Consider the following 22,742-nt stretch of genomic DNA (forward strand, 5'->3'; position numbering starts at 1 on the left):
CAAAAGGCTTTGGTATGAAAATATGCGAGTGCGGCACGTACGAGCACGATGGATCCCTCGTCAACTACTTCGTTATTTTTTTTTCGCGTATCAAGGTTTAGATTACGATGCAACCCGATAGCTTCAATTTCTTGTCACTGGGAATTATCCTTTAGACCCGAGATTATCGAATGCTTGGAAAACACTCCATTAAAAAAAAACGTCAGGGCTTAAATTAGAACGAAACAAAAAAAAGAAGAAAAAAACGTTGATTGAATGAAAACCAGGAACATAACTAGGTACACAATAGCACATACTATAAGCACCGAAAAATATAATTTTGATGAATACCTATGAAAAACAAATACACTCGTAGATCTTACCGACATTAGGAATGACTCTCCATTTTATTTGCGAAGTTCGTCAAACTTCATTAGGAAGGTTTTACTCCCAGAATGTCATGGGGGACATATACTCGTTCAGTTTCGCGACAAAAAATAGAGCAAAGTGTTTGCGGGGACCAAATATAGATGTTGAATCCTGGGCTAAGTTGAATGGAATAACTGATGCGATCATTTTAAATTTTGGCGCTTTCAGTTGGCATAAACAAATCTAGCTGTCATTTTTGAGGGCTTTTTGGCTTTATCAAAAACTAATGCCGCGTCCGCCGTAAGTACTGATTGATTGTTTGATTGATGAATTGCTTAATTGACCCCCTGATACATTTCATTTTGACAAGTGTGTCAAGGCGGTTGGGGCAAAATGAGGTTAAAAGCACCTGACGAGGTCACAACCAGCAGTACAGTATTCAGGCAGCAGGCCTACATATCTTACAAAGACAATTACGGCAACCAGTATATAGAGCCCAAATTACGACGTTACAGCACTAGAATATTGTTTAATAGGAAATCTTTAACATGTAGGTTTAAAACAAATCACGGAAGAGATTTTATCGGACAGTTGATAGATGCAAATACGCTTGTTTACAATATCCGGGATGGGATAGGATAATTTTTTTTCCAGTTAATTAAAGTAGTTCTGTAATTATCTCAAACATCGGGTCTTAGAAACCCCAACTTCAAACTAATTAAAAAAAATGTTTTATATCCAACTTCTGTTTAAAAAAAATTAACTCTTTATAAAAAGTTTTGATGGTAGAATTTTTTTTTCTTCTGTTTTGCGGGGCGGGGGGGGGGGGGGGGGGGAGGGGGAGGGGATTGCTATTGAAACCCACCTTATTAAAAATATTCTCAATCACACAAAAAATAGAGCAAAAGTTTGTTTTTCTTATCTTTGCTGACATGCAACATGCCAGAACTGCATCATGCCACACGCACGAAAAGGCGGTTGAACTCTGCTTTGAAGCAAAAGGTTGTATTCACGTGCGTCGTCATTTTTCAGCGGTCATTTAAATGGGATCTGTGGTACAGACGCCGGGTTTGCAGTTATACTGAACCGGTCAAACTGCAAGAGAGAGACTAACCCACACCTCTTGACTTCTAATGAAGACAAACCTCCCACTTGCTGAACATCCAGGCAGCCATTTTCTTAACTTTAAATTTTATTTTATTCACTCGGCCGTCATAGAGAAATTGACATGAAATAAAGCCACGCAGCGTAGCTTGACATCTCGCTTAATTAACAGAAATTTAACGGAGAAAATATACCGCAAGAAAAGTTAACAAAACAAGAAAAAAAGTGCGCAACATCCCGAAACTTTTCAAAATGTATCGTTAATGAACATTTTGCTTATCTGACCATTTCACGTGCATTCTGCGTCGATGCCCTCGTCATTAAGTTCGTCGGGTGGGAACGGGGCAATGCAATACATCGCTTGCACCGTGGTGTTGCTGGAGTATTTATTTCGGCACATTTTGATATGTGGGGTCCTCATTTCTGTCATCAAATGTGCGCATGAAAACAGGGATAGCTTCTTGGTTTCTCGGAAAGAGAAAATATCCCGAAGCCCCGAGAACGCGAAAGGGAGTGTTCCTAGTCTCAAATTACCCATTCTCACCGAACACTCGGAGTAATAAGTCGTTCTACGGTGCAAGACCAGTCTCTGCAGGTTCGAGAGCCAGACCAGATCAGATATTCTTCGGGATTATGTACCAGGGGCTCCGATTCCCGCGTAGGTTCCACGGCGCGAAAACCCCAGGCACACGGTCAGGAATAATGAGCCCGCTTTTCCCCACGCTTCACATATCAGGCGTGGCCCGTGCGTCCCGGACCCGGGCGGATTTTCTGGGGCGGGAACGGTTATCGATCAGATCGTGTGTACAAAGCCGACGCATTAATGCTTTGTGCCGGCTCCTGCTCCACGGTGCATAAAGAAGCATCGTTAGTGATATCAACAAAACCCATCCCGCAAAAAAACGAAATACACAGAAAACAAAATAGTTTGGATATTTCTGGCGTTTGCCAAAGAAGATATAATGCGAGAGCATTACGTCTCCCTCCGTGAACTGGAGCGAACTATTTGAGATCGCAAATCCCGTTGCTTTTTACGGCCTGTTCTTGAATAAAGTTGTTGAACTGTACGATTGTGCTTTTCCGAGAGTAACAATTAAGTGGACTAAGTAACACAAAAAGAAATCGATAACGCGTGACCTATATTGCAAAGAATCAAAACACGGAACAAATTTTACAGTCAGATCATATTATATTGAGATATATCTAGTTTGAAGGAGTACAAAAAAGTTAGAAATGAATTAGGTATTGATATAAAGAACTCGCCCACTCGCCAATGCAGGGGTACAAATGTGGGCATTTATTTTGACCCTCAGAAAACTCGGCGTATCTTGAAATGTCTTCTACAGAGAACAGTAACCAGAGTACCAGCTGAAATGACAATAGGTGAGAAAAACTTCAACTGGTAGAGTTCTCACTAAGGAGCTTAATCAACACTTTCTAGCCTTTGGAGCTTCAAGTGTGATGACCTCTGAGAATTTTAAGAAGTATACTGGGCACAATCTTTCACATTCCATGCTTCTTTACCCAACCACCCCGTAAAAATTGTTAGCCTAATAATAGGTGTTGAAAATGAAGTTTCGTGCGGAATTGATAATATAAAGGAGGCACTAAATACAGCTGTTTCAGATCTCTTATGGAAAATAGTATGCAATATGACTAATATATAATATTATGTCCACGAACATTTCCTGAAATAACGAAAACGGCCAAAATCACGGTTTTGCATACTGTTGGTAATAGCAGTAGCTATAGATATGTATCATTACTTCCACTGTTTTCCAAAATAATAAAGTTGATAACTTGAAGAATCGTTAGTCTTCTTCGAACCAATACGGCCTTCAGAAAGGGAATTTACTGATTCTACTCTACTCGACATTAGATATAAACCTATCAGTGTTATAGAAAACCAACTGTATACTACAGGCATCTTTTTAGATTTTAACAAAGCCTTGGATTTTATTAAACGCGATATGCTTTTTCATAAGCTGCCACATTACGGAATAAGAGGAACTCCTCTCGAATTGTAACGCAGCCATCTGAAAAATGGGACACAGCTTTGTAGTAATTAATAATACATCTTCAGACACTTCATATGTAAAATATGGTGCTTCAGAAGGATTCATATTTGGGCCCTGCATTGCTTCTTCTCTATATTAATGATATTCATTCCATCCCTCAAACTCCAGACATTGTCTTCTACGTGAATGATACAAATGTTTTGTGTGTTTTTTTTTTATTCGGAAATTTATTATTTATTATTTCTATCATAAATATATGGCTAAAAAATATAATCAAATGGCTCGACGCCAATCAGCTTCTAACTCTGGCACAAAACTATTGAATTGGCGAATTCCAAACCTCGTGAACATTTACCTTGACCTCATATACTATAGAAACATACATCCTCTCCGGAAACCTTCGAGAAACAATAGAAGACGTATTTACTTAATCTTTGATAATGGATTTTGATGGAGTTTAATGTATTTGATGACATTTATTTCATATTTTGTCGTTGCGTCGCATTTATTTCCATCTCCTAGGGAATTTTCAGTTTGCACATTGTATTTGCGTTGCTCCGTTGTAGCTTTCCTCGAGTTGCAAGTGTAGCCTGGTGCTAGGGGCCCAGTCGGGCGACAATTGCCGTCACCTTTTCGCCTCAGCTCCGAGGCAATTTTGTAGTGTATACATTTGAAACGTGCGATCCTTTGAATCGCTGCAAAGATCCGGTGAGCCGCGACGCCCTCAATCTATGTTTTTTTTTGTTTTTTAAATTAGTGGTGCGTAAATTATACGGCAAATCAGGTTTTCCGTTCAATTCGAGGAAGAAACGCTTCCCGCTAAATGTAGGGGGCAAGTTGAATTGGCGTTTAATTATGCGTCAATACAGCATTTCCCGCGAGATTTAGCTACCAAGTCCCAACGAATGGACGCGCACGATGTCACGGTTTGGCAACCTTAATTATGCCCTTTCGTTTAAAAAAGAAATAAAAATATTCAGCCGCTCCTTCGATCTACCGGCTAAACGGCCCGTGTGCAAAACGCAGTAGTGTGTCAGGTACCCGCGTAACGGGACGTCTCGCCATCGGCACATTAGAATTCGGAGTTTATCGGATGAATCCGAATCGGCAACACATTTTTCCGGCGAGTGTTTCTCGGAGGATCTCGGATTTGTCCGAAAACACGAAACCCTCGATATATCGCCTACTTCACTTCGCCTTTTCATTTCCACAAAGGTTCGTGCGCGGACCGTCTCGACTATCAAATCTGACAGGGCTTGCCGCGGTCGGTGAAAATAAGGAAGGAGTACGCGTGCGTAGCATTGATCGGCACTCAAAGCGCGAGCCAGAGCCGACCGCTTTGATTGTATTTGCCCGAAAACCATAGAAAATATATTTTAGCTGTTGCAGTTTTAGATGGGTTGCTTTCGTTATCTCGTGCTCGCTTTCTTCGCTTGTTGGCCTTTAGACAGATTCTTTTTTTATATATATGGTAGAATGAAAACTTTTTTCGATTTGCTTTGTCAGCGTCATGTTTCGATCGGGACGTGTTGTGGATGTTTTATGCGGTAGCGCAAAAAGAGCCAGGACCTATCGCGACTGTTCTGTAGTATTGGTCGATTTCAGCTTCCATAGCCTGGCGCAGTGCAACGAAGACGTGGATTTAGGAGCAGTAATTTATTCGTGAATGTTTAGCGAATTACCGGTTTCAGTTCAGCTAGTTGACACATATCTATGAGGAAAGAGCTTGAACATTCAACACTTACACACAGACAGGACAGGACATACACAGAGCTGTACCTGCGGATCCAACCTTGTACAGAAAACAAAAACCTCCGAAATCAAGCAAAAAGAAATATATATATATATATATATATATATATATATATATATATATATATATATATATATATATATATATATATATATATATATATATATATATATATATATATATATATATATATATATATATATATATATATATATATATATATATATATATATATATATATATATATATATATATATATATATATATACATATAATATCCGCAGAAGTCGACAGGCAAAAAGCTTTTTTGGTATATTCCCAGAGGTGATGATACTGATTTCATCTTCTGAGGACACTCCATAGCGTCAGACATCCATTCCGCTTTTTGTGTTATTGGACGTGGTTTGGTCAATATGTCCCCTCGTGAGCACAACGGTTGAATGGTGCGAAATATTGAATTTTCGAAATCTTCCATGCGTGCTCTCCGGTAGGCAATTTTGTCTGCCAAACCAGAAAGGAAGGAGGGGTGGCGGCGTTGATTGAATGGTTAGGTCACCGCAGATCTGAGCCCGTAGAGCAAAAGCTCGCCCTGTAGATTTGAGCGGTTCGATTCTTCACCCCCCCGTCAGTTTCGTCCTAGAGCTCTAACCTGCACAGCCTGCGGCGATCAAGTCGTGGATAAATTCTGCCGTCGTAACTAGTAGAGAAATTTTTAGTTCGCGCATTTTCTCACGCAGAGTGAATGATGTGACAGGTGTTCCAAACCCGGCACTTCGCCTTCATTAGAGCATATATGCAAAAGATTTCGTCTTAAATTGTGCTTTCGCTTAACCAATATGTCTATTAAGTGTAGAAAATAAACTAGCGTATTACGTATTGCTTGGTGCTCACGGAGCACATCTTTCTTCTGCTTTTGAAGTACTCAAGCGATTACATTACGTAACCGGTCACTGCTTAAATCAACAACAACAACTAACCTTGCGGCAAGTTAATCAATTTTATTTTGTTATATATTACTAGTAAATATGCAGGGTTAATTACTATGCTAACGAATACCGTGTTTACTCGAGTGAAAGCCGCACTGTTTATAAAGAAAACCTGAGGATTCACTCTTCCGCGGAGCACGCGGATTGTGAATCACCGCGATCGACAACAGTTTGTATAGAGAATCGTGTTCTAGATGTGATTATTTGCTATGCTATTTATGCGCAACGCAATGATTGGCTGTGTATATGTTCTGTGGAAATGTAGAAGCAAGGGCCTTGTTCATTATAGTGCGGCTATTGCTCGAGTAAATACGGTACCGTTCTATCGGACGACGTGAGTGGCAATCGTTCCGTCTAAACGTGCGGTTGCTTCATCGAACGAGGGTTAGCGAATGGCTCTGTTTTCCCGAGGTTTGTGGAAACATTCTGGACATGCTAAAACTACAATGAACAGTCCACTAGGCAGAAAACAGTCGTCCGTTTCTTATTGCCGTTCGATTTGGGTCATGTTCTCCGTCCGAGTAATGTTAAAGAGCTAAACCTAATTAACGTTTGGAATACACGCTGACATTTAGCGTCTGCCTGGCTGCGCACAAGAGCGATTAGGGCAACGCGCGTTCCAGAAAACCAGTTTACGATCAAATTCTTCGTTCAAATAATCTCACAGAAGTAGCACTTTTTTATATTAAGCGAATTACTCAAACTACCATCAGTCGACAAGTTCACGTTTCGAATACCTCTAAATACTCGTCCGGGAGTTGCGAAGAACCCATTATTGCATCAATGCAAAACGTCGGTTCTCTCTTACTGGTCGAAACTTACTGAAAACTTCTAACAAAACAACCCGAACGATTTGTGGTAGTTCCACAAAGAAGCAGACAACGAACACACCAGGTGACGTCATTTAATCGACCTTATCCGACGTTACCCTTCCACCGGATGGGGTTAGCATGACGAATTGCTCCGGACTAAACAACCCGTTTCTAACACGCCAGCTCTGACGCCATCGAGTAAGCGCGAGTAATCTTTCGAACGCCACGGTGCGAAACCTCTACTCCGTAGTTTGATCGAGTGCATTGTTTTGAACATACTAGCTTTCGTCTTTTCAACCCGCTGTCTCCCTCCAGTCAGAACGAACCAGAGCGACGTCTGCTCCTCGTGCAGTGTCTCGAGTTCGAACAGCGTACGGCGGCGTTCGGCCTTCGAACGCGTTCGAAGAAAGACGAGTGGACAAAGGCAGCTCGCCCTCGCGCCTATCCAGTATCCTTCGAATCAGAGATGGGCACTCGGACGCCGACAAGCTGACGTCTCCTAGATAAGAAATCCGTAGTGCTGATAGAGATGTCACCGGCGAAGGCCAACGCTGGGCACAGATTAGACGGGATCATTGCGTTATTGACTGGAAGCAAAGCGCTGACGCAGCACTCGTTTTGAATCTGTGTCCAGCGTTGGCCTTCCCCTGACGACGTAATCTCATTCAGTACTACGGCCTTGTCTTGTAGGCGGAGTTGCACGAGCCCTCTCATCTCATCCTCTCCCTCACTTTTCAAATGCGGGGAGCAAGTTGTCTGCTTCTTGGGCAGGAGTTGCGGTGACGTCTGAACGACGCCGAGCTCCGATTGGCTACGATTGAAAGGGTAGTGGGTAGACCTCAATGCTGTATGCCTTGCGGTCTACCAACTATTTGTTGCGACCAGGGACTAAGAGCTCGGCTTTCCGACATAATCGAAACTCCTGTGCTAGACGCAGACGAACTTGAGCTCCGCATAGCATCGGCCAGTAGTCCTTTATCGACTATGATTATATTGCAATTAAATTCCGAGTAGTAATCGCGCTGGACAACAACGAAGAATATAATCTCTGGAGAATGGGCAACAAGAGGGGCAAAGATCAAACACAAGTTCTGCGATATTGTAGTGAGTGCGCAGGCGAGCTGGTGGAAATTAACCATTCTGATGTTAGCCTGAGACTGAGGCAGGAAAAGATTAAGTTTCAAAGTAGAAGAAAAAGAAACAGTCGAGGATACGTCTCTAACACAGCTGTGGTAGGGACGTACCCTCGACTGTTCCTTTTTCTTCTACTGTGAAACTTCCTCTTTTCCTGCCTCAGTCTCAGGCTAACATCAGAATGGTTGACAAGTTCTGTGTTGGTCCTTTGTTCCCCTTCTCCAGCGATTATTTGCGCCTTTATCAACTGCCGGCTACTTCTGAAGAGCTTTTTTTTTTTTTCATTTTTTTTTTCAAGACAGTATATATTGCTTCAATAAGCGACCAGAAAAGTGCCCCCTACCTACGCCCCACCCCCCCGTAAAAAAAAAAAAAAAGAAAGACTGGTACGCTGGGAATTTACGGTAAAAAAAAAATGTACCAATGTTTGAAATTATCTCTAATTCTCTCGAGGAAGCCAATTGGTATGTTTTCTCGGTTAAGAACTCTAACTCTCTCATGAGACCTCCTAATTGCTCGATCGATCTAATAAACTTTGGTGCGTTCTTGCGTCGTTTTTGAAGGATTTATGACGACAGCGATCCTTTTCTGTTAGGGAGAATCTGTAACGCACAGAAGCTTCGAACGCCTCCCGCTCAATGACACACCTAGCCCGAAGGCCTCGTAAAACAAAACAAAAAAACAACAACACTGAGTTCCCTCATTCTCATATTCCTGCCTATGGACGGCGTGTGGCATTACAACTCACACAAAGTATCATGCAAGTAGAAAGATTCTTTCGAAAAATTCAGCAAGCCGAGTGAATGCTACAAATATGATCCCGTTCTCCGCCACATCACAAGGAGACTCCACTTGAAACCACTAAAGAGCTCTTCCGCTCTACGAGGCTTATCTGCAAAGGCGCTGCACAGAAAAAGCGGAGCCTCGACAGCCTTGGAGCGCGATGCCGTCGCCCGAGGCACCATCTCCCGAAAACCGTCGCCTTGGCAACGAATTTGAATAGCCTCTCGGCGCCGGCCTGGCGTTCCCCGCCGACGACGATGATTAAGCCGGGGCGGCAGTATATAATATATGGCGACTATTTTATTCTTATTTCGCGATCAGCTTTTTCCCCGTCACTCTCAATTAGTGACTTTACGAGCCTACCGAGGCTCGGCCAAGTCCGACTTTATTTTAAACTTCTAACGCCCATTTCGTAAAAAGTCTGGCCAAATTTAGAAAAAAAAACAACAACAAAAAAAAAAACGAGTGGCCGTTATTTGGCGGAGGAAACGTTCAACATTTGACGCCTATATTGTTTGATTGATTTAGATTAACGAACGAAGTAAAGTATTAAAAATAGGTGTTTTTACTTCTATATATTGGTAATAATTTCATTATTCGTATACACACCAAAAAGCGGCCGTGACGTCACGACGCTGCTGTGGAGCTGCAATTCGCCAATGCGCATGCGCAGTCGGCGCTCCACTTGACGCGGTTCCAGCGCAGGCGCAGTGACCACACCTCGCGCGGAAACTGCGCGTTGGCCTTCACCTCGTGTGTTTCCAGACAGCGCGCGTTGGATTGTACATAAAACTAATTTCTAAAATAGATTGTTTTCCAAAAACAAAAAAAGAAATTGTATCCTTCTGTGTCGAAGTCAGCCAACACTTTTCGTACGTTAAATTTCGTCGAATATTTTTCCTAAAAACAGAGATTAAGAGATGCAGGGCGTTGCGAGCCGCCGGGCATCTAATTATCACTGCGCAGCCAATCAAATGCGGCATTGGCCGATAAGAACACCGAAAAATTAATCTTGAGTCAAGAAGCGTGAACTTCATAGACCACCCTATTGGGTAAAAAAAAAAAAAAAAAAAGGACATGCTACTATACGCACGGTGAAAACGACGTTGTAATGTTTTATACGTATTTCTGTCGACTTAAAACTACGATGCCACTTTAATGTTTGGACGTGGTTGTCTGCCACACTTTCCCTGACAGATAATAGCATATAACTGGTATTGTTCCTTTCATTCTTTTTTAGATAATCTTGAAATAAACAGTGTTACGATTGAATGGATGTGGCGCCGAGCCCCGACAATATTTCGTACGTTTTATTCTTAAGGTACGTGTGTAACAGAAAGGTTTTCTTGCATCACTTTAAATTGTAAATTTAGCTGATAAAACTATAGATTTTGCCATTTTTCTTCATATGTTTCAAGTTCTTCCCTTAGCGTTCTGGACTATATCCTGCAGGGCAGGGTCGGCCCTAGGGGTGTGAGACCGGGGCGGTCGCCCAGGGTGCCGTCCAAAGGGAGGTGCAGAAGCGCCCCCTTTGTGATGTCTCTCGGATATCGGGTGAAACCCGATTTTCCACCCGACTCAGAAATCGAATTCCACTTTTTGAAAAATATTGTGCACCGTAATAGTTTTTAGGGAACTAAGCGCCGGTATAGGAACACATACGCTAGCTCCAGACCCGCGAAATGAATCTAGATTCTGTTGGTTTTAGTTAACTGCAGTGACGTGGATCGAGCCCCAAAACGTCGATTTTATGGCTATCGTGAAGTATACCTTACTCTTCTTTTATCTCAGCTTCGACCGGTTAGAACAAAAAAAAAAAAGAAAGGGAAAACACAGTAAGAACAAAGTACTCTCTAGAATCTAAACATTGTTTCGAAAGAAAAAGCGGATATTTTGTTCTGGTTGAACTGAAGTGATACTGTTTTGTATTGGAAAATTATAGACTGAACTATGGTGTTGAAATAACTTTTTTTTTTCTTTCTTTAATTCAGGGTCGTCTAAAATCATAGAGGGCTAGTATAAGTACGGAGACGCTGCGCAAGCGGAAGATTATGTAGGCAACAAGCATTAAAAAAAATAATGAAATGCCAAGTGAGCTCTTATATCGAGATAATCCTTTATGTAAAGGGCCAAGCGAGCTGGACAAGAATGACAAATTTGTGTTTTCCTTTCTCCCTCTTGTTTCCCCTTCTCCAGGGATTATTTTCGAAACTCTTATGTCAAGCTTGTATTTTATCTTGTGTACTTTAATGCCTTAATTGCGACAAATAATACCATATACTTCAGGCAGGTCAATGTTCTGTTTTGTTAACTATACCTGTAACCCTCTATGCATAACCTCAGATATTCAAGATTCCAAGTAGTTTAATGAAAAACCCGATTTCTCCTTGATTACAGTCTGGGAACAAAACGCCCGTTTTTTTTTACCGCTCATTTAAAACAAATATATATATATATATATATAGAACACGAAAACGAAGGAAATTAGATATATCTGAAACGAATGGATGTATATTTGATTTTTATTTATTAGAGCGCGCTTTACGTCTTTTAATCCATCAGTGAGTATATAAATCCGTAGACACACTGCTTATACATCAGACAAAGGACGCGCTGTTCGCCCCAGACATCATGGCAGAGCTACCCCCGGACTCGACTCAAACATGTCAAAGCATGTTTACCTTATTCGAACATGTCTGGACAATTTTTTGTATGGCCCATGTTATTGTCATTCAGGAAAGAAACATGCCTTAAAGAATGTCTGCAGCCTGTCGATTTTATAATGCACGCTTAGGAGTGCGACAGAGGCCTTAAGGTTCGCAGATTCGCTCAACTAGTCAAAACTCTAATTCGTCAAAAGTTCGCGACAGTTCTGCTACCCGGAAGAAGCGCCCTCCACAGCCAGGGTCGTCCCGAGATGACTGTCAGAAATTGTGGCCTGATTCCGTCGGAGCATCCGAGTTCGTTGCGGGGGATCTACTTGGAGGCGGCTGAGGGCAGCCACAGTTGGTCTTCTTCATTGTGCGCGTAAACAGGAGGAAATTGCTCGTGGGGGCTTAAAAGACCTGGAAGGGCGCCGTCGCTTCTGAGCGAAAGTCTGAGTCAAATGGGCTGCCGGGTTTTAGAAAGCGGGGAGTGGATGTGACTCGGACGGTGTGGACGCTACTCTCCGCTCTAAAGAGACAGTATTTTGTCAGTGTCATACGTGCATCTGCTGTTCCAAGACTATAAAGGTGCGTTGACTCGTTTTTGTTCCTTTTGAGCGCTGTGAAGGCTCAGAGTTTATGAAAGAGAATGAAATCCGTGGCTTGGCGAAGAAATATTATCTTAGCGTGCGCGCCTGCGCTAATTTATGATGCGGAATTTATGCCGGATGAGAGTTCAGCGGCACGAAAAAATGATGTATCGTGATGTGAATCTGAGTGAATCAATAATCCGTTTGTGACCAACGTTGCAGGCGGCACGTACGTGTGTATACCTCCTTCAATTGTGCCTATATCTGATTATGCGCTCAAATAATCTGATATGATACTTTAGCTTCTGAACGGCAAATGAAGTTACGAAGGACGATATTATATTTATATATACATAGTAAGCGACAAAGATTTGAAAATCATTATTGCTACAACATCCCTCCTTGGTTGGTCTCGGGAGGGTCGTCATCGCAAATTTATGTGAATTGATCTTAGATGTCATACATATCGTAAAACTTCGGCCGAGACAATTAAGACTGCTCACGTGTAGGAATGTGATAGCATTCCTACACGCAACGCATTCCTACAAGCAGCGCGCTACGCCTTCCTTTTTCACATGGCCCTCTGGCGGTGACATCACTCTCCCCCACTGCGCAGGCTTGGCACCACCGCCGGCTCCACGGCTTCCGTGACGATGCATCTGCGGGGCTGCGCTTTTCTTCGTGTTTTAATTTTAAAGCGCGCCCGCTTTGACCTTGAGCGCCCCGCCGCTTCCGTGGCGAGGCAACTGCGTTGCCTCGCCACGGAAGCTGCTGGTTTGCTGCTACAGACGGGCACAGACAACGCCGCCTTCGCTCCGTGGGACAGTTAAGGCCTTCGCGTTAATAATGACACATTTAAATTGCCGTTCTGCTACAACAGCTCTCGGTTCATAGGGGGGAAAGGGGGTGGGTGGAGGGGGGCTTGTTTGCGGCAAATAGACAGTCCGATTAACAAATATATATATATATATATATATATATATATATATATATATATATATATATATATATATATATATATATATGTATATATATACTGTATATATTATTAAATTTGAATGCGATCGATTACTTTGTGCACGTGGTAGCAAAATATTCCTAGAATTATCACGGGACTATCTAAGCAGTTGAATTACAGTGCCTGGAAAGCGGCATCGTCTGTTGTGTTAAGCGTCCTATCCCGCCAATGCATCAGAAGTAGCCCCCAAGTGGCAATGAATGACGTCACAAAAGCCTGACTCTCATGTTGTCGGACCTCGCGATCCTGGCGGTTGGAGGCTTGAAGTCAAGGCGGAACGTACGAGCGGACGCGAGTGTCGCTGCCGTCGCGCAGTCTCAACCCTGGCTGCTGAAGCTGCCGCCGGCTGAGGGACCAATTCTCAGGACGACGTAAACAAACCGGTGGTAGACGCGTTGGCAGGCACGATATAGTTTGATGAAGGAACGTTTACCCAGGGCAGGTCGGTACAAAATGGTTTCGAATTTCAGGGATAATTCGTTTTCTTTTATTTTATTTTGTGATCGTTGTTTATGCTGGTGGCATTGTAATCACAACGAAATATTCCGAGTGATAGTGTGCCCGAACTGAAACACCCTCGGCGGCTCCGAGCCAACAAAGCGCAGGCAGGGATCACCGGGTGGCGAATTCGAATCCCGGCCCAAGTGTCCGCAGTCTAACGAAGGCTTATTGCGGATGAGGCGCGATGTAGCCTAGCTTTGGGTTGCACGTTAAAACATTCCCGGGCGGTCCAAATGAATCCTCACTCCTTCGCTCGGGCGCGTCAGAGGTCCGTCGTTGTTTGGGCACGTAAAATCCGCTCAACTGAAACACTGGTTCCGCCACTAAAATTTTTTGTGAATAACAAAAAAAAAAAAAAAAAAAAAAAAAACATGATGTGCGATATAAAAAAAAAAATTATTATCCAGTCATGAATTTAAACAGTATTTCTCCCAAATACAGTAAAACATAATTTACTGACTTTTCTTTCCTTCTGAAATTTTTTTTTCTTAGTTAATAGTTGAAGATATTTCGAAATATTGTAAGCGATCCTCGTGAGGCTGCAGTAACAACTTTCTGTCAAATAATATTCTTGAAACAATGAGACTCACTCAGAAAATTCAAAATATAAACTAGAGTACAATGTGCATTCCAGCGTTATAAAGATGCGAATGATCCGCGGATGCATAGACGCTCCTACAATTAGTTTCAGCTTAAAGGCTGAACTCCATGGGACGAATATGCTGCGAATAACCGACGAATTTTGGCCGGCGGCTTTTGCTCTGCGCGTGGAATCAACACGGTGGCTGCTACGTTTCACGCAAAGCGAGCGTGCCGTCGGTCGGCGTTCGCCAGTTATTCGTCACATAATTCGCTCCATGGAGCTCAGCCTTAATTCCAGACGCAGCCGATGCTACAAGCTCGAGCATGTGGCCCTGAACAGTGCTTGCGCTGCACGAGCGTGCATGCTTGGCAGGGACGCTGGACGACGGAGATCGCTCTTGTAGCTCCTGCCACGCTCGCACTTATACCCCTGTTACCGCTCATTCACACTGGAAGCGGATCCGCGTTCGCAAAGCGGTTGCGAACGCGGTTGTATAAAGATCCAGTGCAATTGCACGCGCACCTGATGACATCAAGTGCGCGTGCAATTGTACTGAATATTTATACAACCGCGTCCCCAACCGCTTTGCGAACGCGGATCCGCTTCCAGTGTGAATGAGCGGTTACACGGACGCACTTAATCGCGGTTAACTCAGATTAACTGCTGTTACGCGGCACCACAGATACCGCACGATACTCTCGAACAGCTATTCCATAAGAGGTGAAGAGCGCGCGTGCACTGCCTTGGTGGATGATCAAAATGCTCAAGCGCACGTTCGGCCGTAGCTTTGAGTGCGTAGCCGCAGAGTGTTGTCGGCAAATATTGCGCGCTAACTGGGGCTTAGCGTAACTGCAGTTAAGTGTGCCCGTGTAACAAGGGTATTAAAGTGAAACGGAGTATAGTTTTTACATTGGCCAGTATCACGCGATTCTAGAAATTATAAGGAGCGCACACTTTTTCCGTCCGTAAATCTCTGGGAGTCAGACCACCAGCCCATCCCGGTTGCCAACTCCGCCACAATAGCGTTACTGAATGCTAGTGTTGCCCCTGATTTGTGCTTTAATATTCATATTTTACATTTGATATAATAGGCCAAATGACCCTTTTTTGTAATAAACCAATCAATCAGCCTTATTTATAAAATACATTCATCGGTAAAAAAAGTTTAGAAAATACGGACGTACGGATTGATTGTTCCCACGTTTCCTTCAACAGAAAATAAAAACGTTTAAGGCTAATGCCATTTAGGAATCGTAAGCACAACTTACAGAACGAGCGAATAATTACACTGCCGCTTTTGTAAGCCGAAGGCGGTAGCAGGCATGTGTCCAGTTTTATGCGGGGGCTATATTTAAAACCTCTCCTCTTGTCTAACTCTCCGCAGTGTCCCTGCCTGAAAAGCCACGTGCCATCCCCGATGCCTTCCCCGGAAGACGTTCACCAGCTTCGCTGCTTCAACTCGTCGGATTCCCCAAGCCGTCCCATGGGCACAGTGTCCAACCTCAAGCTCCACGTGGGGCGGCTTTTCAAGCCCGCGACACACGGGTCCGCGCCTAGCCCGTCACCCCCGTCCAGCCAGACGTCCATCCCACCCTGGAATCCGGCGCGCCGCATCGTCACCTTCGTTTGTCTCGTGTCCCTCATCTGCACCGCCATCATCGTCGCCGTGGTCGTTGCCGCCGTGCTCCTCTCGAAGCACGTCATGCAAGCGCCCAGACCGCAGCGCTATAGAAAACTTCAGTTCAACGCCGCCGTCGAAGTGGTGCCCAAACCGCAGAACCTCGTGGACCGAACCAACACCATCGTGGTCCACCGGAAGAGTCCGGCGGCCTGGCAGTCCCAGTCCCGCCAGCTCCAGAGTCTCCTAGACAGCTACAGGACCAAAGGCCCCTGCGATCCAGGAGGCGCCTGCTCTTTTCCCGTTGGCCTGGTGAGCGAGAACTGCAGCGCCACCGACCACTTCGGCTATAGGACCGGTGCTCCTTGCGTGGCACTGGTGTTCCGGAAGGTGCAGGACTGGACGCCACAGCCGTTCACGAAAGAAGACCTTGCCTCCCCGACGGTACCGGAGGACGTTCGGGCCGGGTATGACCCGGGGTTGCTCTTCGTGAGCTGCAAGAGCGAGCACATCAACAGGGACATTGACATCCGCTACTCGCCGTACCACGGGTTTCCGGTGCGGTTTTTCCCGGCCAGGGAAGGACGACTACCCCCGCTCCTCATGCTGCACTTTCCCAATCCGCCGCTCAAGACCGAGGTCTGGGTGACTTGCCGCTTCTGGGCTAAGAACCTGGATCAGACCGGTAACGGCAAGCTGACTTTCAAGTTGTTTGTCATGTGAGTCGCCCGAACGCTGTGCCTCAGAGTGGCGTGTTTGACCACGGTGATCACCTGACTCCTTGACCGGCAACCGATGCGAGTCTGGGTCTCAAGAGACAATGAATGCTCGTGTCAACGCATTCTGTAAAACAAATATGCTGATGGACTGTGCCGAATCGCTCCTGACTCGGAGCCTCTGTTTACCATTAGAACTCTCAGTGCTCAAATATGTCACGCAACTTGTTCAAGTCGTGTGCGGTAAGGTGTTGTCTAAATGCCTGTGTTTTCAAGACGAGCATTTTACTCTCACACCTCCGTGGGATTCATTATCAGTGTCCCTGCATTCGTTTGTTGAATAACAGCGCGTAACTGAGGTGAACAAGAAAAAACTAGGGTCATATTTTTCTCGGGTAGTAGCTCGAGATTCATAAACGTAAAAGCTGCAGTGAAGTGAAATATTGATCATGTAGTAGTTGCCATTTTACACCAGCATGCAGTGGCACACTGCCGATGGTCAATGTATTGGCGGCAGTCAGCCATCAGACACAATTCATTCACTTTCATTCAAATCTTAAAGGGGTCCTCCGCCGATTTCTTCATGGTCCCCGATTTGCTTGAAATTTTGCTAAACTCGCCAAACATCGCCAAAATAGTATCCCAAATATTAGGTCAAAATAATTTTTTTTCACGAAGTTATTGAATTTACAATTTCGTCCTAACCGTGTTTTTCAAACTGAAAGTCTCTACTGGCAACAATGAAAAAGTGACGTCATTGGAAGTGCAGGGGTTCACTCTTTGGACTGTAGAATTTGTTCCCAACTGATTCGAAGCAGTTTCAGGGTGTCAAATGAATGCTTTGGAAGCTCGCTCCAGTTCCCACGCTCCAGCACGGAACAAATGATTGGCATATTCTATTTTTTAGACTGCTCGCCCGACTGGCAAGCTAACCTTCCACTGACGTCACGGCCCTGAAAAGGGCGGGTATATTTGAATGCTGGTTTTTGGATCATTTTCATTTGCCGATTTCGCAATAACTATTATGAATTTCACGATACTAAATAGCATACCAGAAAGGGCAAAGGCCGGGGAGTCAGAAAATATAGTTAGTTGAGGTAGCTCAAAAATCGGCGGCGTACCGCTTTACCCATGGTGCGATTTCGCCTCCGATTTTGCAGCTTTGGTGTTCAGTATCACAACTTTCCTTGCGTTTTTTTTTTTTTTCAGCATGAGCGACATTGAAATAGCGAAATCTCAGGCAATATCGCACCATGTGATATTTTTGTTTTTGAACTTTATAGCATTGCGGACCTCGCTCCAGCTATATGTACCAAACCGATGTGAATTGACAATGTGTTCAAAGGTATTTATATGAATCTGCTTTACATTATGGAGTGTACTAATTCTTGTATATTGCTTAGTTATTTAATATATGTGAATTTGTTACGTGTGTTGAAGCATAAGTTATTAATGACCGAGATCTTGTACATACGGAATATTTTTATACATGTTGGGTGCTATCAATGTTGTTGTAATTTTGACATCAGATCGTGGCAACTATTTTTGGCTAAGGATAGCGCCGCGAACGCTCGCATATTCCGGTCATACAAGAAGAAATGAAAACTTGCATCGTAATTAAATTGAGCTTTCTAACCCTCGACGATCAGCTAACCATTGGGTCATTCATATGCGCACACTAGAGTTAACTTTGCTTAAAGCAAGCTATTATCAAAGTTAAAACTTTTCGAGACGTCAAATTGTCTGTCATCGCCGCCATAGCTTTTGGCCTCCCTGTCTTGTCCTGATCTCGTGAGCTTACCCTAGGAACACTTGCTAAACTTTAGCTCATACTCCGCTTCTGCTGGTCATAACTTATGAAATAATTGGCTATCATCGCTGTAATACGTTAACTGCCCGAGGTTACCAGTCGTACCGCACTGACCAAATTCCATTTGACAGCGGAGAGAGGTCATCTTATGTCATGGCGTGATTCCCTCTGTGAACAGCGACACGACTACTTTGACTTTTCCACCTTAAATATTGTCCGTCTTATCGCACGATAAGAATCTACTCACGTAATTGTACTGCAATATGGAGCACTGACGTCCGGTTAATACCCACATCCGGTATACCACACTTAATCATTACTTGGCGAGCTACGAGAAATGGAGCCCCGGGGTCCAATTTCGACCACCGCCAGAGCGAGATCTAATTTTCCTCTCCCGGAGCTGGCGAAAGTAGCGTTCGTGGACGGTTTCGTCTGCTAACGAGAGCGAAGAACGCAGTTCGTCTGCTACTAAGCCTCATTCGCAGGCTGAAATAAATCGAGAAAACATCGTACGTCGTCTGCTCATAGATCCGAGCTCTGCGGTGTCGTGAGATTAGACGCAGGCTGACGTTGTGATCTTCTGCTATTTCACGTTGGAAGTCATTGACAACCAACGCTCCCGTCGCAAACCTTAAGTTGTTCCGCTGCCGAACATAAGGTGCCATCGACCGGTGGATGAAGGAGTATTAGGGGCAATCACATCAGAGGCCGCGAGACTTCCCTTGGTATTTGCATGTTGGTGAGACGTTCTCACCAAATAATTTCCGGATTGTGAGCTCATGAACGGGTCAAATATGTATAAAAGGTTGATAACGCACAAGCTGTGGCGCCACGTCCGATCAGCAGCCTAGAACGCTCACCTTCTCACCTTGACAGAAATCAGTCCGCAGGGGCGTTTCCGCTGCTCTTCGTTTCGGAGTGAGGCACTTGAAAACGGACGAAATTACATAAATAGCGGTCACGTTCCTTATTTGGCCAATATTATTGGCTCGCTAAGAGTCATTGAAAGTTGAGCAAAAGACGAACAACTTTCTGGATGCAATGTTTGAATGAAATATATGACTCAAGTTATCAAAGTACGTTTTTGCAGACTCTGATAGGCGCCTCCGAATGAAAGTGTTTTCTTTTATATTTATTGTGCGGCTCATTTATTGCATTAAGTATCAATCCCTCCAAACTATTTTTTTTTTCAAGTTTTGCACAGTTTATTTTAGCGTCGTTCAGTGTAGTTTTTACCGAGATGAGACTAACCACGGTAATATCTAATATACTGACATTGAAAGTACCGGAATGCCACGATCAGCGAAACGTCAAGAGCATTTTTTCTGTGCCCGCATCAGAGGAACGCTTCCGACAATGCTGTTCCAGTATTTCACATCGTTCGCTTTTTATTATCATGATGTTAGCTAGCCGTACCGTCATTACTATTTTACCGTAATTCCTTAAACAGCACCTCCATACGTTTGTACCTAAAAGTACGCCTTGGAGTCTAGAAGAAGGTCTGTCCACTTATCGACCTGCTGCATCCCGCGGGTATTTGGTTGGGCATTCAACTAATCTGGTGTACGAAAATGCAGTCAGTACGCAGGCAAGCTGGTGGAAGTTCACCATTATGTTTTAACCCAGACTTGGACAGAAGGAGGAAAAAACGTTCACAGTAGTAAAAAAATAAGTCGGAACAGACAGACCAGCTTAAACACGCTGCCTGTGCCTATTTCTGTTCTACCACTGTCGAAGCTTTTTTCTCCTTCTGCCCCCGTTTCGTGTAAATACATTACAGCCTGATGAACCTCCATTCAAAACTGATGTCTGGAAGCCTGCTCTGGACATCACATTGAAATCTTTCATATCACTTCGCAGTATACTCAGTCACTCGAACGCCTGAAGAGGGACAACCCTCGTTAGAGCCAATAGAAAACTACGCTCAGGATGTCGACACTCTTTACCTCCATGTTTAGACGTCGCAAGGACGGTCATTTGTATGTTCGAGTCACGTGACAACGATTCCTGGCCGCCATCATATTTTTGCCTAGAGCCGCACGGGAGCCGTTGGCGACTGTCAAATTCTGATGTGCGACGTTAAAGAGGCTTTCTATGGTTCACGGAGATCATCGTGGTATCCTACTACCCCATTATGGACTGTTTTAGCTAGCACGACGACGGAAAGTAATTCTCGCGTTTGTCCTTGGGCACGTCAGCAGAAGCTTCTAGCAGCTGGCAGCATTGATCGTACGCACTGGTATTGCTGAAGTGTGGCTAATCCTGAAGCGGCGCTTCTTCAGTCGCTTCAGGCCCGGAGGAGCGCTGCGGTTTAGTCTAAATATAGCATTCGAGTCCGGGGCTTATTGCAAAATGGCCCAGCGCTTCCCGTCATCCCTTTTCTTTCTATTTACGCGAGCTCGTTTCCTACTGGATAGGGCGCTGGCTCGTTCAAAAGAAAATGGGGCGGAAGTTTGCTTTAAGGAAATCTTAATGAATTCACGCGCACGAATGTCCCGGGGGAGCACAGTGACTGCTGTCTCTCCCTGCCATCAACAATGCGCACGTATTCCATTGCCAGACCAAGATGCTTCGAGCGCCCGTATTCTGCGCACCATGGGACTTTGTGGCAGCTAACGTAACAAAACTACGCCGCTGACAGCGCACGCATAAATACGAAAAGCGCCATGACGGTACATGTTTGCCGCTGCTTGATTGGCTCTATCTGGTCGAAGCGTTGGCTGCGGTCAGGCTTACTGCGAAACCAACGTTACTAAAACACTCAGTTGGGAAACTCGCCGTCGAAACCTGGGCCGCTGGTGTCCACCGACACCGAGCTAAATGCGACAACAGCGCCACTCTTTATCGTTTGTCTGTACTGTGGTCACCTTGAGCTTTTTGAAAGCCTGTTTTTGCGTAAAAACAAACGGAAAAGACTCTTTTTGTATGAAATTTATTGGAGTTTTGTACCAAATGAAGGGAGCGTGATGTTTTATAATCTTTAGTTTGCAAGGCTTTGCGGAACAATTAATCATGTTTTTATACAACCATGCCTCAGCGGTCCTTTCAGGTAGCGCGTCCCGACCTAGGTGCATTTTAACTTCGGTAGTTGGACGCGGCGTGTGCGCCGGGGGGACGGGGATGGCACCCCTGTAACCTCGCCCGCTGTATCTGTTCTTAAAGCCAAAGTAGAAGCCACGTGCAGTTCCTCCAGTGGCCGCTGCGGGAGAAATGGTGGCGTTGTGTTCGTCATTAGCTCGGTGCTCGGAGACAGATTGCGGCCACTTTTTCAAAGCTGTCTCTATGGGAGTTTCCCAACTGAGTGTTTCAGTAACGTTGTGTGAAACCAAGCATGCGGAGCGGAAGTTCGTCTGCTTCTTGCTGAGGAGTTGCGGTGACGTCAAAAAGACTCCGAGCTCTGATTGGCTCTGGTTGAAGATTAGCGGGTAGACCTCAAAGCAAGCTGCCTTGCGGTCTACCCACTATCCTTCAATCAGAGCTAATCAGAGCTCAGCGTTCTGACGTCACCACGACCTCTGTAAATGAAGCAGACGAACTAGCACTCGTAGTACTTCGTTTCACATAACAAATTTTGCTGGATCTGAGCCACTGCTATAATAAAAAAAAATACGCAATGATGTCCATTGCACTGAACTGCCATCTGAGTAGACCATGAACAGGATTCCAAAATTCTCATTTGTTGTCCTCTCGAAACACAATATTTTATTATCACAATCAGTAAATATAGACCCGACCGTGATAACGTCAGTTTCCTTTTTGCTCCTTTTCTTATTCGTGACCTTACAGCATAGCTCGCACTTTTCGGTCCAGTTCGACCGTGTCGATCGAAATTTGCACCGATTTATTTACGAAGGTGCCAGCTGAGCCCGGCTGTCCACAAGGTATGCCACGAAGTGGACAACTTCCGTATGTGTGCATAGTGTCGCGCTTTGATTCTAGTCTCAATAAGATGTCTTTTGGAGATGAGCGTTGTATACCTGAGGATTGAGGATGCCGCTGACCAAAGAAATAACGGCGCTTTGAGTGTTTCTCTGTGTACATAGTTGACTGTATCATTTCCTCGGTGTATGCGTCGCGTCCTTGTTTTGTTGGAAGCAATAAATGAAAACCAAAGCGAAGTCAGAGGTGTTCTGTGTTACTAGCATGCACTGTCCTTTTAAGTTAGATCGTCAAACTTTGGATTTTGCATCATCAAGCGGCACTAAGCTTGATAATATTGCGAGTAAATGATTTAATTCCCAAATTGCTCATAAGAAGTCTCGAACATTATAAACTTTTGTCACAGTTCTAAAGCAAAAAGAATAAAAGAACACGATCTATACA

At 44.3% G+C, this 22,742-nt stretch overlaps 1 protein-coding gene across 1 annotated transcript in view; it reads left to right on the forward strand.

Annotated features, from left to right (window-relative positions):
* LOC8026208 overlaps nt 1-22,531 on the forward strand; it is an 89,941-nt gene extending 67,410 nt beyond the window's left edge. The window contains exon 2 of the mRNA XM_040212193.3: nt 15,660-22,531. Within this exon, the coding sequence (XP_040068127.2) occupies nt 15,660-16,616 (957 nt within the window). The 3' untranslated portion in view covers nt 16,617-22,531. The remainder of the gene's footprint in view (nt 1-15,659) is intronic.
* The last annotated feature ends 211 nt before the right edge of the window (nt 22,532-22,742 follow it).

This window comes from Ixodes scapularis, unplaced genomic scaffold (assembly GCF_016920785.2).
Source record: "Ixodes scapularis isolate PalLabHiFi unplaced genomic scaffold, ASM1692078v2 PGA_scaffold7__128_contigs__length_106722199, whole genome shotgun sequence".
Classification (NCBI taxonomy): Eukaryota; Metazoa; Arthropoda; class Arachnida; order Ixodida; family Ixodidae; genus Ixodes; species Ixodes scapularis.